The sequence below is a fragment of the Mobula birostris genome, chromosome 13 (assembly GCF_030028105.1).
Source record: "Mobula birostris isolate sMobBir1 chromosome 13, sMobBir1.hap1, whole genome shotgun sequence".
NCBI classification, from domain to species: Eukaryota; Metazoa; Chordata; class Chondrichthyes; order Myliobatiformes; family Myliobatidae; genus Mobula; species Mobula birostris.
Window position 1 is genome coordinate 82,737,607 of NC_092382.1, and position 18,571 is coordinate 82,756,177.

Below are 18,571 nucleotides of genomic sequence, written 5' to 3' on the forward strand. Positions count from 1 at the left end.
AAAGTGCTTTCCACCACCTGCAACTCAAGATTAAAATTCCTGGGTAGGTCATGAGACCATGAAACATAAGAGCAGAATTAGGCCATTCCATTATGGCTGATCCAGGATCCCACTCCACCCAATACACCTGCCTTCTCTTCTTATGTTGAAATACATCAGGCAATATTCATGAGAAGACTGGTGACCATTTTGATATCGAGGCACATTAGGACCAGGGAGACACACAGGCCAAAGGAGAAAACTGACAGCTGAAAGGAGGAGAAAAATATGCAGAGTTTTAAATACCAGGTATGATGGCATTGCTTGTCTGTGCAGCCCCATAGACATTGAGCGTAATGTAGGTTCGAATCTTACCAGAGATTCTGGAATAGTGATGTGCTGTGATAAAACAAAATGCTGATAGGACAGTGTCCGTAATCTCGAGAACCAAATTTGTTCATATAGCCCACTCAAGGATCAGCACCCCAACTTGTCACTCTGTGTCTGAGCATGACACCAGACCTAATCCAGTCGATTTTTACCTGCTCTCTAAAATGAAGGCATCCCCTTCCTCTGCAATGAGGTACACCACAGCTGGCAGTTTTGTAAATGGCGTTCACATCCCAGGAATGAGCAGATTAGAGGTCTGGCTGGATGCTATATAAATAAATAATCCAAGAGCACATACTCGACAGGAAAGTTGACAATATTGCAATCCCACTGTAATTACTAACACTGAACATTGTTACATTTTGGAGAGGAGGGGGGATTGCAATATTTTACACCCGCTTCCTCATCATTGTGGTGGCAATGACAGCTTTAGTAGAAGGAAGGAAAAAGTATAACTGAAGCGATGATGCGTGTGGGGCGAACGGCAATGCTGTTCCGTGCAGCTCATGGTGGATTGGGCGAATGTGGGGCCTACATACGGAACTGCGCAAAACTCTTGGCACCCTACCTATATATATGTCCCTAATGCTTTTGCGCAATACTGTAGTAATGTTATGTAATGAATGGTACTGCAGCTGCAAAACAAAAAAAAAAAGTTAAATGTGTGAGTGATAATAAATCTGATTCTGATACGCGTCTTTATTGTGGACTGAAAGGGCGAAGGGGGCAGAGAGAGGGGAATTGTTTGGAAAAGTGTAGGGAAAGAACACCAGAGAGACATTAGTAATGATCAATAAGCCAATTGTTTGGAACCAAATTACCTTGCCTCGGTTCTTAGGGCTGGATGTATCCGTACCCTTACTACAGCCGACCCCAGGCACTTCTATTCTGCTACCTGTCTCACTTCCCTCCCGCCATCTCTGCCATGGATCCCACGCCCCTCCTGCGGTGCACGCTCTTTTCCAATATACTTTTCTCTCCGTCAGATTTACCAACTCGCACTCCACTCCACGTTGCAGAGTACTGTACAGTGTTTTTATATTTCGATTCCCAGATCCCAATTCTACGATCTCAGATCTCCTGACACAGTGTGAAGATTATCAACTGCGCAACATGACCATTTTCTACCGAGAGAGACTGAAACCTGCGATTGAGGAGCGGGTAGAAGGACTCAGCTTGACTTTGAGACAGGAAGGACAATTCAGCAAACGGGAACACGAGGTGAGTGGGAAAAATGGTTGGGATACAGTTCATTTTGGTGAAAAGAGGGATGAGAGACAACAGTCAGTCTAGCTCATCCTCTTGTTTCTCTACACTGCAGTGATGATATTGATCACTGAACAAATTGGGTCCAAAACATTTGCATCAGGGCTAACTGCAGTTTCAAACTTAATTCATCAGTACAAACATGCTGAACTTAACACACTGGTGAGAGAAATGCGATTCAGTGAATCAGCAGCAGAAATAAAAACCCGATTAAAATACCCATGAAGATCTTTGGTCACATTCGGATTAATTTCATTTCTCCTCATGGACGATGTAGATGTCCAGTTCCCTGCTGCCATGTGTGGAAAGACACCTGGCCACGACATCGATATGGTCACATCACTCCCGTACGAAGCCAGGTGCCTGGAATTTCGGTAATGTGTCGTGGTCCTCGCATTAGAATCACACAGCAGGAAAATTGGCCAAGTCGCCTAAATCTTTCCTATCATGTGTTGCTCAAATTATCTTCAACATTTCATAGCTTCAAACAACGCTCATTATCAAAGTATGTATACAGTATACCACCTTGAGATTCGCTTTCTTACAGACATTGAAGAAACACGATAGGACGTATTCTTTAAAAAAACTCACATAACAGAGACTGCCAAACACCCAATGTTTGAAAAACAAAATAGATCATCCGAACATTAAAAGTAAACAATTATTACCCAGAATATGAACTGCAGAGAACACCAAAGTGGAAAGTGAGTTCACAGTCACCCAAGCCAGATTCACTGTTGCAGCCGGTCCTTGATCCCAGACCAGACCCGCAGATGTGAGTAAATTTCGAGAATCAGTGAACTAAACACCGGCTTGCCCCTCGCAGCTGCAACATCAGAAAGTTTTCGATCTGGTCTGGCACTGAAATCGACAAAACATTGGCTAATTCTTCGCTTTCGGGCCCATTCCCTGCCACTTCAATCTGGCCCCAAGTTCGAATTAGCAATGACCGTGGCGGATGTGTACACTAGAGACTCCAGTTTGCCGAATTCCCCCACAGCACCACACATACACCAGGTCGGTTCAAAAATAACAACTTGCAAGTGAAAGGCTTTGCAATATTCGTAATATAGAAAAGTGTGAACTGTAGAGTTGCTGAAGTTTTCTTTGCTGTCTCACCAGCTCCATTTTTCCAGGACAGTACGAATGTACTCATCATATAGAACCTGATAACTAACTCAAAGGATTCACTTTAGATCAGGACACATCAGCCTGGTCACCTGGGAGGATCCTTTAGAACAGTAGGAATTTGCCGAGTTGTCCCAGAGACTAGTCAAGACACAATCCAATATAATCAAACATAGTCAACTTTTCAACTGTGGTATCTGCCAATAGAGGTCATCACCCCGAGTGCTTGTGGGTAAGAAATGTTCTCACTGATCACATCCATGTCATGTCACTTTCATCATACTGAAAGAGACAGAACCAGACCGGAGAGCGCCGCGAAGCTCTTTGTCCATGAGACAATGCATTGTGCAGCAGCAGTAGAGTTGTTACGAGGCATAGTCTACGGGTTAATGGCAAACGTCTATCTCACATTGCCATCACCAAAAAAAAACATGTCACAGGTCCACAGGCATTATAAAGGAATGTGCAAAGGAGATTACTTCACTCTGCAACAATAATATTAACTTGTTATTACCTTTAGTTCGTGTTTTGGTTCCATTGTATGAACCCATAGATTTGCAGAATGGATCAGGAGACAGACCAGTGGTTGCCCCGGTGTCCTTGGGCAAAGAGACTATTTGAATGTCCGATCAATGAGCAGATATTTTCCTCATCGTTCTGTGTCTCTCCGTCTGATCTTCACTGTTGTTATTCACAGGAAGTCACGAAGCTCGTTGAGAGGAGAAACCAGGAAGAGAGTTCCAAACTCTTCCTCAGTCTGGTGATGGAAAAAGGCGCCCAGGCCCAGAGGGTGATGTGGGAATCCTTTGTGGAAATGAGGAAGGAGTTACCAAAGTTGGACAAAATACTGATGGAAATCCAGGAACTCGGTACAGTGAAATAACACACTCTGCCCTAAATCAGATTGAAACTTTCCATATTTAACAATGCACTTGGCACCCAATTCCATGAAAGTTTTTCGATGTCAACAGGTCCTGATCCATATGAACACATGAATGTCAGCCGAGGCTTTTGTGAGTTACCATCGCAGCTGAGGGGTGAGTGATGAAATAAATGATTGAAACTGATTACTTGACAGAAATGAAGCTGAACAGCAATTGTTCACAGATTGCTGAAACTAGGAGCCCAGCTGTCAGTGTTTGTGGAAAGGGGTGGTCATGACTGGAAATCACTATCAGTCAATTGGTATTCTGAGTTGAAGCTACACTTCAGACCATTCCTGACATGTTGTGCAAATAACTCAGTTCAGTATGCGTAAGAGTCACCTAGGCATTTACATCCAGCAAGGTCCTGCTGCCCAAGAAACACAGACATTGCTGGCAGTCTGCTGATGTGTTGTGAATTCCAACAATGCTGGCTGCTGACACAGCAGATAGCCCCAGATTGTCTGAGAGTGGAAGAGTCGAGAAGTTCTTCCACGGTTAGGACGACATGCTAGAGTTGCGGTGAGCGTACAGTTTTTCAGCATCAGTGATCTAGGTTCAATTCCCGCTTCCAGTCCGTAAGGAGATTGTACTGTCTCTTGTGGCCGTGCGGGTTTCTTCTGGATGCTCCAGTTTCTTCCCACATTCTGAAGCTGGAGTCATAGAAAAGTACTGCACAGCATCAGGCCTACTCCCACTGACCTCCATCGATGTACTTATCCAAACTTCTCTTAAACGTTGAAGTCGAGCTTACATGCGTCACTTGTGCTGGCAGCTTGTTTCACACAATGACAAACATCTGAGTGAAGGATTTTCCCAATATATTCCCTTTAAAAAGTTCACCATGGCCTCTCGTTGTAGTCCCACATATTGTCAGTCGAACATGCTAGCTTACATTTTGCCGATTTATACCCCCCATAAATTTATATACCTCTATCAAAGCTCCTCTCAATTTTCCGCGTTCCAAGGATCACAATCCCAATCCATTCAAACTTTCGTTATAATTCAGGTCTTCCAGATATGGCAACGTCCGTGCAAAATGTTCTCTGTACTCTTTCAACCTTATTTCCATCTTTCCTGTAGGTCATCATAACTAGACCTCAACAATGTCTCACACAACTTCAACAAAACATCCCATCTCCTGTACTCAGTACTTTGATTTATGAAGAATAATATGCCAAAAGCTTTCTTTATTACCCTGTCTACCTGTGACGCCATTTTCAATGAATTATGGACCTGTATTCCCAGATCTTTTTATTCTACCACATTCCTCAGTGTCCTACCATTCACTGTGTCGGACCCTCGCGCTTGTCTGCATTAATTTGTATTTGTGATTTTCAGCCATTTTTCCTGAAGTTCCAGATCCAGCTGCGAGTCACGATAGGATTCCTCGTTGTCGAGTACACCCACAATATTGATATCATCTCAAATGTGCTGATCCAGTGAGCTACATTATAATCGAGATCTTTGATATAATGACAAACAACAATGGACCCAACCCCGACCCTGCAGTACGTGTCACTTGTCTCCAGTCAAACAGGCAACCATCAGTCAGCCAGTGTTGAGTCCAATTTACAACCTCATCTTGAATGCCGAGCACTAAACCTTCTTGACAAAACTCCCATGTGGGATCTTGTCATATACCTTACTAAAGACTATATAGACAACATCCACTATCTGGTCTTTATCAACGTTCCGGGTAACTTCCTCAAAGAACTCTATAAGATTGGCTAGACATGGCCTATTACCCACGAAGCCATGCTGACTGTCTTCAATCAGTCCAAGTCCAGATGTACAGATCAATAGGTTATTTGGTCACATCGGTTTAGTTGGGCAGTGTGAGCGCATGGCTGGAAGTGGTTGCTACTGTACTGTATCTCTAAAAAATAATGAATCCGTTCCTTCAGCCCAACTCCCACGCAGCACAATAAGCACGAGTATTAAAATATACTTCATTTAATCCACATTAGAACCATTGATTGCATATACCTCTGGCAGGGTGTTGATGATGGGGAAATCTGAAGAAACACCTGGCTAGATCATAATACACTGTGAAGCACCATGCAATTCTGAAAGTGACCCGGTACTTGGTCGAACGCCTCCAAACAGCCCTGGAGGTTTCCTCATACACTGATGACCCACATACCCTTGGCAGTGTCTTGATACACTGAACCTCTCTTGCCTTTGATGTATTCACAAAAGCCTTTTGCTTTTTTCTTAACGATTGTCATTCACTCCCAGACTGGTCTTAGAACTCATTTCCAGTATTTATACTCTACTCTTGTCAGAACATTTTCTTTGTTTTTTACTCTCAGTATCTGAGAATACCACCTTTTATCAGTTAAACCACTGATAAACCTTGATGTTAAATTTTCCTTACAATTTATTCCTTTGGCACCTAAGGGGGCACATTGGCCCCAAAGTCCCACTACTCACTTTTGAATGACTCCGGTTTAATGGGTGAAGAATTACCTTCAATCAGCGCTGTGGTATACAATCAAAATAATCCTTCAACTTCAGGATATCTATGTCCAATCCATCTGTTCTCCTTTCCATAACTGCTATGAAGCTTAGCTACATTATCCATATTTAAAATACTTTAACTGCAGGATATCTCCTTGACACACTTTAAACGTTATATCCTCTTCAATCTGTTAATGTAAGGCAATTCAGATTCATTTTTAGGAAAGTTGGAATCCACTTCTACGACGGCACTCTCATTTGTAACAGCTCTGTGTAGCTTATCTACTCCTGTATCTCCTGATAAGGTGTGTGCTATATCTGAATCAAAGTGGTTGCACTCTTTCTGCAAGGAAGGCACAAAGTTCATGTGTAAGTTGGCTTTCACTTCATGGTTAAATAGCTGAACATTCTCTTCAAAATGTAAGTGTTTTGATTGAGATGTTGGCTCAGATTTGTTACTTGAACTTACATGTATTGCTTATTACGTTAATGGACAAGAGTTGGAAATCTAACTTGTTGGTAAACATGTTAAAACTAATATTATCGATCCAGGCACAGTTTCAAAGATAGAAATCAAAAGGGGAATAAAAAAGCGCCGTGATCCAATTAAATCAGTGCCCAAGTGAAGTAATCCAATTCAATATTCGCCACCTCTCAGATTCCCAGTGTCCATATAAATACATTCACTTCCTAACGTCTTCAATTTTTCACATCCCTTTATCAACCGTATCATGGTTGACCACAGTCCTGTTAAGCTGATTGACGGGGTAAAATAGACGCTTATAATCTGCACTTGCTTCATAGTTTCAACTGTCACTATTTTTTTTTTCCAATCTGTATGTAGCCCCCCGGCCACCCTCAGGGTCGCTCGTTCGCTGTCGTTTAGGGAAACAGCCTCTGCTTTGGCAAACTGAGTAATTTGTTTGTGTGGATGCTGTGTGATTTACCCCACCCCGCCCAAATAACAGACAATACACCAGATGCAATTAAATGTTATACAGTTTATTACTGGAACTATATAATTAAAAGAGACTAAAATATAAAAGGAAAATAAAAGGCGCCACACTTATCAAAGTTCAATCTCTTGGTGCACAAACAGTTGGAGCTCAAGGACCTTCTTCTTCACCCTTCACCCTGCGACCCCCTCGGACCACCTCGACCGGCCACCTGGGACCAACAACGGTGGTCGACCAGACGCTCCACACGAGTCCGTCTCCGTCTCCGGGTCCGACCCCGTTAGCGGACTCACAGCACCTGGTCCATCCTCTGTCTCGCTCTCCCGCCTTCTGCCCCAAAACCCCCGCATACAGTATCTTCAAATAAACCAAAACCATAACAACTATCCCAATTGGTTAATAGCACCCTCTAAACCAAAACAAGCTGCTAACGCAAACTTTCTCAGCGTTTAACACAACAAAGCCGCATTCCCCAGATTAAGATAACAAAGACGCAGTTTTAATTAGCCTCCGCAGTAACATAAAAGTCGAAACCCCCTTACATGTAAGACGGCTTCTTTTCCTGTTTATTCATTATTATTTGTAACATTGCAATATATCCCAACGGTAGACCAGCTTATTGGCCAAAGAAATAAATTGAACACACTCTGCAGCCAAAATTCCTCACAACTCACAAACTCGTTTGATTCCATCTCTTTTTGCAGTGGAACAGGAAACTTTCCCAGTGAACTAGTGACAACAGTTGCCCGGCATATTCAACATGGATTTTCTCAAGGAATCTATGCATATTTTGTTCACGTTTTATCCCTAATTTATCTGTACAATACCCCGGATAACAAATACAACAATAAAGACGATTCTGGAAAAAGGTTGAAGAGCTTTAGGAAATGGATATTATAGTTCAGATCAAGGGCTATCATTGGATATTTGGAAGGGTGAAGAGGCAGAATGGCTGAGCTGAAGGAGTAAAGGTTTCATGTGGACTTTTGCGATGAAGCAGGTTGACTGAGAGGTAGTGATGAGCAGAAATTGTCTATGAATGGGAATTAAAGTTGTTAATTCAAAATATTACTGTGTGATTCCAATGCAGAAGGATGACTGGTGTTGGGTCAGAGGACATTGCTGAGAGCTGAGGAACTGGTGTGAAATTTTCAAACAAGTTCAGGGCAGTGAAAAACAAAGGATGAGGCCACCAGGACGCCAGAGTGGCCCATCAGTAAGGGGCTGTTATGAAAGAGATTGTGGAGTCATTATTGATGATCTGTCAAAAATCATTGGGTGTCAGGAAGAGTCTCTGGACAGGAAAATCACATGTGTCTTTATGTGGGCAGGAAGATTATAACGAAATAGCGGTAGGAACTTCCACCTTCACTGTTCGCTGAATATTAGATGGTGGAAGTCTGATATTTTCTGGTTCATATCTCTTTCCCCTTGGAAGACGTTCAAGCGAAACACAAAGAGACTCTGCGGGCACAAACAGAAACACTGAGAGTGAACACGATCCTGATTAGGGAGAAGGTGAAGATTTACCAGCTGGTTGATCGATACGCTGAGCTCACGGTCATTTCTACTGTTCGAGATCGGAGACTGGTGGAACATGAACTGCTGGCGACAGGCCGAACCCATGAAAAATGGAGAAAGAAACACCTTCGCGGAGAGCTGGAAAAAATCCGGACTGATCAGTTGTTTCAGAGCAGCTTTTCCCGGAGGAAATCGAAATCTGGGAGTTCAGCAGCAGTGGCCGGAATCCCGGGAATTGGGAAAACGACAATGGTACAAAAGATCGTTTATGACTGGAGCACGGGGGAAATATATCGACAATTCCAGTTTGTCTTCAGTTTCAAATTCAGGGAGTTAAACACGATTAATTGCAGAATAAACCTGAGGGAACTGATTCTGGATCAGTATCCTTACTTTGGGGAATTCCTGAGAGAGGTCTGGAAGAACCCAAAGGGATTACTGTTTATATTCGATGGTCTAGATGAATTCAAACACAGAATCGATTTTGCTGACAGTCGGAGAGATACAGAACCCAAGCACCAGTGCCCAGATCCCGAGTGGTGGTGTGAAGTGTCTGACATTGTGTACAATTTAATCCAGCACAAGCTGCTCCCAGGGTGTTCAGTGCTGGTGACAACCCGACCCACTGCTTTACAATTATTGGAAAATGCGGAGATCAGTGTCTGGGCTGAAATCCTGGGATTTGTTGGTGAGGAACGGAAGGAATATTTTATCCGGCATTTTGAAGATCAGACGGTGGCAGCAGCTGTTTTCAAACACGTGGAGGAGAACGAGATCCTGTACACCATGAGCTACAACCCCTCCTACTGCTGGATCCTCGCTCTGGCACTGGGCCCCTTCTTCACACAAAGAGTCAGGGACCCGCAGCGAGTTCCCAAGACCACCACCCAACTATATTCCTACTATATTTACAACATCCTGAAAAACCACAACCGTGAGATTGAGAACCCCCGTGATGTGTTACTCAGGGTTGGTCAGATGGCCTTCACAGGAGTGTCCGAGAAGAAGATTGTGTTCACAGATGGAGATTTGATCAAGTACAATCTGCATCCTTCCCAGTTCCTGTCCGGGTTCCTGATGGAGCTTTTGGAGAGAGAGGATTCTGCCCGGTGTGTGGTGTACACATTCCCACACCTCACCATCCAAGAGTTTATAGCTGCAGTCGCACAATTCCTGAATCCACATCCCGAGGATATCCTGAAATTCCTCACTGAAGCCCACAACACGACAGATGGGCGATTTGAGGTATTTCTCCGTTTTGTTGCTGGTCTCTCCTCCCCAATGACAGCTCGGGGCCTGGAGGAGTTTGTGGGTCCATTTCCTCATGAAACAACCTGCCGGGTGATTGACTGGGTGAAGGAGGAGGTTAAACGCCAGAGTGGAGACATGAGGAGTGATGCTGGTAAAAGGAGCCTCCTGAACACATTGAATTACCTGTTTGAGTCTCAGAATCGTGGGCTGGCTCAGGCTTCACTGGGATCTGTAGAAAGACTTTCATTCCGTGGAATGACACTGACCCCGATTGACTGTGCAGTCCTGTCTCGTGCCATCGGACTCTGTGATACAATAAAACAGCTCGACCTGGAGTGCTGCCACATTCAGTGTGAAGGAATCCAGCGGCTGGGACCCGGGCTGCACAAGTGCCAGGATTTGAGGTAACTTAATTTAACTCTCACTCAGATCTGTGAAACTGTCCAATTGTGTTGTTTCAATGTCAAGGGATTTTGGTAAAACTGTAGTAAATCAGATCGTGAAGAACAGTGTGAAATGATGGGGCGGGGGGGCGGGGGGAATCGGTCAGCAATTCCCCAAGGCCAGGAGGGTTCTGTGGTTCCTTGTGAAGGGATGTTGGAGAGTTCATCAGATCAGTGAACAACGGCCACTGGTTTAATGGTAGTAAATTACAGGAATGGCCGTGTTTCTCGCTGCCTGTGACACATCCATTGACAATATTCCTTCTCACTGTTACTGACACCCAGACCGACACTGACTGCAGCAGGTGGGTCGGAGATTCACACCCACTTCCCAGTGAGGGACAAGAGACCGTCAGCAGACTGCCCCAATGAGAAGGGAAGAATACCATTGTGAGATTGTCCTCCCCTGACATTCCCCGTGTGTGACTATCACCATCAGTCGAAATCTGTGGCTTTGCTCAGCACAGTCGGCTCCTCTCCTCTCCCGATTGTGGGACTCTGTTCAGACCCACCCCTCTTGTGCAATCTATTTCTGCCTCCTGTCTTGTGGGATTTTATTTTCCCATCTGTATCCTCCTGTGGGATCTCTCTTCCACATACACTTCGTCCTGTAGGGTCTCTCTTCCCCATCTCCCTTCCTCCTTTGGGGATCTCTCTTTCTCATCCCTTTCCCCCTGTGGGATCTCTCTCCCCACCTCGTCCTCCTGGGATCTGACTTCCACAAACTCCCATGGACAATCTCCACCCACAACTCTCCTCACTGTAGGACTTTCTGCCATCCAACCCTGCCTCTTCCGACACTCACTCGTCAGTAACAATTTTCTGACCATCGGGGAATGGGACAGAATATGTGGAGTTTACAGGGTCTCACCGACAGACAAAATTACTGGCATTCAGTGACTACCGTGGAGCTGGGCAGTGAGGGACATTGACAGTGATGGGAACTCCAATCAGTGCTACACTGAAGGGTTTAATCATTCCTGAAATATCCAAGTGAGAGAAATTCCTTCAGACCCACGGTTTGAATCACTTTGTTCGTCAATTTGTCTGGTTGTGTTTAGACTTGGGGAGAATAAACTGGGAGATTCAGGAGTGAAACTGGTGTCTGCGGCTCTGAGGAACCCGGAGTGTAAAATACAGAAACTGTGGTAAGTACCAGACTGTGGGAGATTGTGTTTACAGTCACTGGGTGTCTGACACTGAACATTAATATATCCATATAACAATTACAGCACAGAAACAGGCCATCTCGCCCTTCTAGTCTGTGCCGAACGCTTACTCTCACCTAGTTCCACCAACCTCCACTCTGCCCATACCCCTCCATTCCTTTGCTCTACATATAGCTATCCAATTTAACTTTAAATGACAATATTGAACCTGCCTCAACCACTTCTGCTGGAAGCTCGTTCCACACAGCTACCACTATCTGAGTAAAGAAGTTGCTCCTCATGTAACCCCTGAATTTTTGCCCTTTAAATCTTAACTCATGTCCTTTTGTTTGAATCTCCCCTACTCTCAATGGAAAAAGCCTATCCACGTGAACTTCATCTATCCCTCTCATAATTTAAAATACCTCTGTCAAGTCCCGCCCTCCCCCCGCAACCTCCTACGCTCCAAAGAATAAAGACTCAACTTGTTCAACCTTTCTCTGTAACTTAGATGATGAAACCCAGGTAATATTCTTATAAATCTTCTCTGTACTCTTTCTATTTTGTTGACATATTTCCTATAATTCGGTGACCAGAACTGTACACAATCCTCCATATTTGGCCTTACCAATGCGTTGTACAATTTTGCATTACATCACAACTCCTATACTCAATGCTCTGATTTATAAAGGCAGCATACCAAAAGCTTTCTTCACCACCCTATCCACATGAGATTCCACCCTCAGGGAACTATGCACCATTATTCCTTGATCCCTCTGTTCTACTGCATTCTTCAATGCCCTAACATTTTTCATGTACGTCCTATTTTGATTAGTCCTACCAAAATGTAGCACCTCACATGTATCAGCATTAAACTCCATCTGCCATCTTTCAGGCCACTCTACTAACTGGCCTAAATCTCTCTGCAACTTTGAAAACCTATTTCATTATCCACAACTCCACCTATCTTAGTATCATCTGCATACTTACCAATCCAATTTACCACCCCATCATCCAGATCATTAATGTATATGACAAACAGCATTGGACCCAGTACAGATCCCTGAGGCACACCACTAGTCACCGGCCTCCAATCTGAGAAAAAGTCATCCACCACTACTCTCTGGTGTCTCCCATCCAGCCAACGCTGAATCCATTTAACTATTTCAATATTAATACCTAACGATTGAAAATTCCTAACTAACCTTCCGTGTGGAACCGTGTCAAAGGCCTTACTGAAGTCCATATAGATAGCATCCACCGCTTTAACCTCGTCAGCTTTCCTAGTAACCTCTTCAAAAAATTCAATAAGATTTGTTAAACTTGGCATTCCACGTACAAATCCATGTTAACTGTACCTAATCAGACTTGGTCTATTCAGATAATTATACATACCATCTCTAAGAATACTTTCCATCAATTTACCCACCACTGACGGCAAAGTCACAGGCTGATAATTGCTAGATTTCCTCTTAGAACCCTTTTTAAACAACGGAACAACATGAGTAATACGCCAATCCTCCGGCACCCTCCCCATTTCTAATGACATTTGAAATATTTCTGTCAGAGCCCCTGTTATTTCACACGAACTTCCCGCAAGGTTCTGGGGAATATCCTGTCAGGACCTGGAGACTTATCCACTTTTATATTACTCAAAATCGGCAGTACTAGCTCTTCTTTAATCATCATAGTTTCCATAACTTCCCCATCTGATTCCCTTACATAATTCAATAGTCTTCTCCTTAGTGAATACCGAAGAAAAGAAATTGTTTAAAATCTCCCCAATCTCTTCTGGCTCCACACATAGCTGTCCACTGTGGTTCTCTCAGGGACCAATTTTATCCCTCACTATCCGTTTGCTATTAATATAACTGTAGAAACCCTTTGGATTTATTTTCACATTACTTGCCAAAGCAACCTCGTATATACTTTTAGCTTTTCTAATTTCTTTCTTAAGATTCTTTTTACATTCCTTATATTCCTCGAGCACCTCATTTACTCCATGCTGCCTATATTTCTTGCAGATATCTCTCTTATTCCGAACCAAGTTTCCAATATCCCTTGAAAACCATGGCTCTCTCAAACTTTTAACCTTTCCTCTCAACCCAACAGGAACATGAAGATCCTGTACTCTCCAAATTTCCCCTTTAAATGACCTCCATTTCTCTATTACATCTTGCCATAAAAACAAATTGTCCCAATCCACTCCTTCTAAATCCTTTCGCATCTCCTTGCAGTTAGCCTTTCTCCAATCAAAAATCTCAACCCTGGGTCCAGGCCGATCCTTTTCCATAATTATATTGAAACTAATGGCATTGTGATCATTGGACCCGAAGTGCTTCCCAAAACAAACCTCCGTCACCTGACCTATCTCATTCCCTAATAGGAAATCCAACACTGCCCCTGCTCTAGTTGGTACCTCCATGTATCGCCGCAAAAAAAAAATTATCCTGCACACATTTTACAAACTCCAAACCATCCAGCCCTTTTGCAGTATAGGCTTCCCAGTCTATGTGTGGAAAATTAAAAGCTCCCACAATCACAACCTTGTGCTTATTACAAATATCTACTATCTCCTTACAAATTTGTTCCTCCAATTCTCGCTCCCCATTTGGTGGTCTACGATACATCCCTATAAGTGTTACTACACCTTTCCCGTTCTTCAATTCCACCCAAATAGCCTCCCTAAACGAGCCCTTCAATCTATCCTGCCAGAGCACCGCTGTAATATTTTCTCTGACAAGCAATGCAACACCTCCTCCTCTTGTCCATCCGATCCTATCACATCTGAAGCAAAGGAATCCAGGAATATTTAGTTGCCAATCACACCCCTCCTGCAACCATGTTTCACTAATAGCTACAACATCATACTTCCAGGAATCAATCCATGCTCTAAGCTCATCCACCTTTCTTACAATGCTCCTAGCATTAAAATAAATGCATTTAAGGAACTTTCCGCCTCTAACTCTCTGTTTATCACTAACGGTGCAAACAACTTTATTATCTCTTTTTTTTCTTCCTTCTCCCCTACGTCTGTTCCCACATTCTGGTTCCCCTCGTCTTCCGCCCCCACCCCGCCCCCGTATCTAGTTTAAATCCACTGGAGCCTCTCTAGCAAACCTACCTGCGAGAATATTTGTCCCCCTCCAGTTCAGATGTAAACCGTCCCGCCGGAAGTGGTCCCACCTTCCCTGGAAAACTGCCCAATTATCTACAAATCTGAAGCCTTCCTCCTGCACCATGTCTTGAACCAAAGTGTTGATCTGCGCTATCTTACTATTTCTAAACTGGCCTGCACTTGGCACTGGTAGCAATCCTGAGATGGCTATCCTGGAGCTCCTGTCCTTCAACTTGGCACCTAACTTCCTAAACTCGCCTTTCAGGAGCTCCTGACTCTTCCTACCCACGTTATAGGTCCCTACATGGACCACAACATCCGGCTGCTCGCCCTCCCTCTTGAGAATACTGAGAACTCGATCCGAGATATCGCGGACCCTGGCACCAGGGAGACAACAGACCATCCGAGATTCTAGACCTCTCCCACAGAAGCTCCTATCTGTCCCCCAACTATCGAATCCCCTATCACAACTGCTCTCCTCTTTTCCCTTCTTCCCTTCTGAGCTGAGGGTCCCGTCTCGGTGCCAGAGACGCAACCACTGCAACTTGTCCCTGGTAGGCCGTCCCCATCAACAGTATCCAAAATGATGTACTTATTATTGATGGGAACGGCCACAGAGGTGCTCTGCTCTTTCTGTCTCTTCCCCTTCCCTCTCCTGACAGTCACCCAGCTACCTGTCTCCTGACTCTTAGGGGTGACTATCTCCCTGTAACTCCTCTCTATTTCTGCCTCTGCCTTCCGAATGATCCGAAGTTCATCCAGCTCCAGCTGCCTAACTCTGTTTGTCAGGAGCTGCAGCTTGATGCACCTTTCATAGGTGTCGTCATCAGCGACAATTGTGCTCGCCCTGACTTCCCACGTACTGAAAATGGAGCACTCAACTGTCCTAACTGCTGCCTCTATTACCTACTCTTAAGGTAATTAAATTAATTTAAGGAACTTACCCGGCCTTACCTCACTTGGAATGAAGTCTCCTTCTACTCCGTCACCCTCTACAACGTCGCCCGCTTCGTTAATCTTCTCGCTTTTAAACACTTAAGCTGCCTCACGGTCCGACTTACACACGCTTGCGCAGTCGTGCCCATTTCAACTGCCGAAGGGGAAAAATGTGATCAGTAATTGCCTTACTGATAAACACTGGGGATTTTTACTGTCTCCTTTCTCTCTGTGTCCTTCCCCCTCACTCTCTCTCCTCTCCAGGCTGTGGGATGTAGGTCTCACAGATTCTGATGCCGAGGATCTCTTCTTCGCTCTCAGTGCGAACCCATCACTGACGGAGCTGTACCTGGGATCAAACTTGCTCACAGACCGATCTGTCCCCGCTCTTCACCGCCTCATACTGACCCACCCGACTCTGGAGCAGATCGGGTGAGTGTTTATATTAATGTGCAATGTGATAAAATATCAGTGGATCCGTGGGTTTTCTGGTGATATTTGTCTGTGAGTGTTGTTGAAACATTAACCCCAGTCTACTGTTACTGACACTGTTGTGTAATCTGTTTATTCCATCTTTATTCTTCCATCTGTTTCAGGCTGGACTGGAATCCCTTCAGTGAGAACGGGAGAATGGAACTGGAGTCTCTGCAGGAAACCAGACCCGGACTGAGAGTTGATCCTTGAACATCTGAATGTCCGAAAAACCCCGCCCGCTGAATGGGGACATTTTGGCCTATTTCCTTGCCCTCTCCTTTAATGGCCACACTCCAGGTGTAATTCCCAACGGTTCTACCGGAACTCGCTCCAGTTTCGTGATCTGTTTTGTCCGAAGAGGTCCCGTAGTGACATAATTCCGCCTCCTGCAGAGCGCTGCTGCTTCCGGCGCGTGTCCGGGTTCGAGAGCTCCCCCAAGTGGGGCGACGGAGATTTACACAGACAGGAAGAGCCCGGATTCAGGGGCTCAGTCAAGGACACTGTTGACCCGGGATGGGATTATCCTGGGAGAGAATCGTTTTGCTCCCTTTGCAGAGTAAGGTGAATTCAGCAGTCTGGTTGATATAATAATGTTAAATAGACAAATCCCTCGGCAGTAAACCTGGATTTGCAGGGATCTCTGACTCGGCCCCGAACTGTGATTTTATAATCATACGGGAGGAGAAGATAGCAGCGCGCCTGTGCGTGCGCAGTTCTCCGGTGAAAAATGATGTCGTATCTGTTAAATAGGGGCCGTGGACAATTCTGATTTGATGGAGAATGGACGTGAAAGCACAAAGGAACATTTGGCTACATTTCTGAAACGCCCATCTGCTGTTGTCATTACTGTGTCGTCGGGAATCTTTCCGAGAGTAGGCCTCAAAATCCACGGCCTTGCCTGCTTTTGGCGACCGAGAAGGAGGTGGAATCTTTCGGACAAAGATGGCGCTCAGTTCTCGGTGTCGCAGAGCTGATCAGAGCTCGAAGTTTTCGGATGACTCAGACTCAGATTGTGGTCGGCATGGCACGGAGAGCTTTTCTTCCTTCTCCCATCTGCGTGAGATTTGGGACATTTGAGAAGCTTTGAACTTTACTGTGCTCACGGACTTCTTCATCAACTTATGGTATTGTTACACTGTTTGTAATTATGTGTTATAATTATGTGGTTTTGTCCGTTTTTTCAGTCTTGGTTTGTCCTGTGTTTTTTGATATCACATCGGAGGAACTAATGTATCATTTCTTAATGCATGCATTACTAAATGACAACAAAAGAGGACTACGTGTCTTCATAATCATAATAATCGGTTCCCCGATGCAGAGTGACGGTGAGAAACGGGATTGATTATTCAACTGGTCACCCGTTGTCGCCGGTCTGTTAAATGTGTGTGACTGTGAGTGAATTGGGTGCAGCTTATTTATTCCTGCCGGTTAGCAGCTTACACATTGTTTAATTTACATTGGTCATGATAAAATCAGTAAACCGCTGCAACTTCCTGTTTTGGTGTCAGACTTGAGTTTTCTGCTGGCCCCGCACCCTGTGCACTGCAGCAGCGGGTCACTGATGAAACAGCGTCACAGCTCCAGGGTGAGGGAGGGCGAACTTGCAGAGTTTGGGTGCCTAGGATCTCGTCTCCACCCAACCCCTATCCTGGCTTATTGATTCTGCCCCCGCGCTGTCCTGGCCTCCGCACACAGTTTAAATCGACTATAATATCAGAGGTAAGTCCACTGAGATCCCGAGTACGAGAGGGGTCAGACACAGAGTGAAACTCCCTCTACACCGTCCCATCACACAATCCCGTGGTCAGACAGAGCGTGAATCTCTTTCTAACTATCCCATCACACGTTCCCGGGTTCAGAAAAAAGTGTGAATCTTCCCCTCATCGTCCATTGCACATCCCGCGGTCAGACACAGATTGAAGTTCCGACTATACCGTAGCGTCACGCACTCCCGTCGTCGGAAACAGTTTGCAGCTCCCTCCACTCCATCCCATAAAACATGCTCGGGGTCGGACATAGCGTGAAGCTCCCTCCACATCCTCCCATCACACACACGAGGGGTCAAACACAGAGTGAATATCTGTCCACACCGTCCCATCACATACTCCTGTTGTCAGGCACTGTGTGAAGCTTCTTAAACACTGAACCATCACACACTCCTGGGATTAGTGACAGAGTGAAGCTCCCTCTGTACCTTCCCATCACACACCCTCGGGGTCAGGCACAGAATGAATCACCCTCTGTGCTGTCCAATCTCGCCCTCTTGTTCCTAGACACGGAGAAAAGTTCTCTGCAGAGTGAGATAAATTGTCGCGTTGAAACGGATGATAGAGGACACTCTCAGCTTGAAGCTGTAGCACAAGGACCTGCCCTCCACACCGGTTTATTCTCTGGAGGTGGTCAGAGAGACCAGAAGAAAAGTAGTGGGACGACGGGGAGTGATACAGGGTGCCCGGAGCAGCAGGGACTGGGAGAGGCACAACAGACAGGGGAGTACAAGTGGATATTAGAATCCTGGCGTTTAATAATCACATTTATTTTCAGGGTCGATAAGTAGCCAAGGATGAAATCGAAG

At 44.9% G+C, this 18,571-nt stretch overlaps 1 protein-coding gene across 3 annotated transcripts in view; it reads left to right on the top strand.

The window, feature by feature from the left end:
* LOC140207715 (NACHT, LRR and PYD domains-containing protein 3-like) overlaps positions 1 to 17,495 on the top strand; it is a 36,277-nt gene extending 18,782 nt beyond the window's left edge. For all 3 annotated transcript variants that reach the window (XM_072276270.1, XM_072276272.1, XM_072276271.1), the window contains 7 exons: positions 1,424 to 1,590; positions 3,461 to 3,632; positions 3,735 to 3,800; positions 8,544 to 10,281; positions 11,382 to 11,468; positions 15,787 to 15,954; positions 16,119 to 17,495. In XM_072276270.1, coding sequence (XP_072132371.1) covers positions 1,424 to 1,590; positions 3,461 to 3,632; positions 3,735 to 3,800; positions 8,544 to 10,281; positions 11,382 to 11,468; positions 15,787 to 15,954; positions 16,119 to 16,206 — 2,486 coding nt within the window. In that variant the 3' untranslated portion in view covers positions 16,207 to 17,495. The remainder of the gene's footprint in view (positions 1 to 1,423; positions 1,591 to 3,460; positions 3,633 to 3,734; positions 3,801 to 8,543; positions 10,282 to 11,381; positions 11,469 to 15,786; positions 15,955 to 16,118) is intronic.
* The last annotated feature ends 1,076 nt before the right edge of the window (positions 17,496 to 18,571 follow it).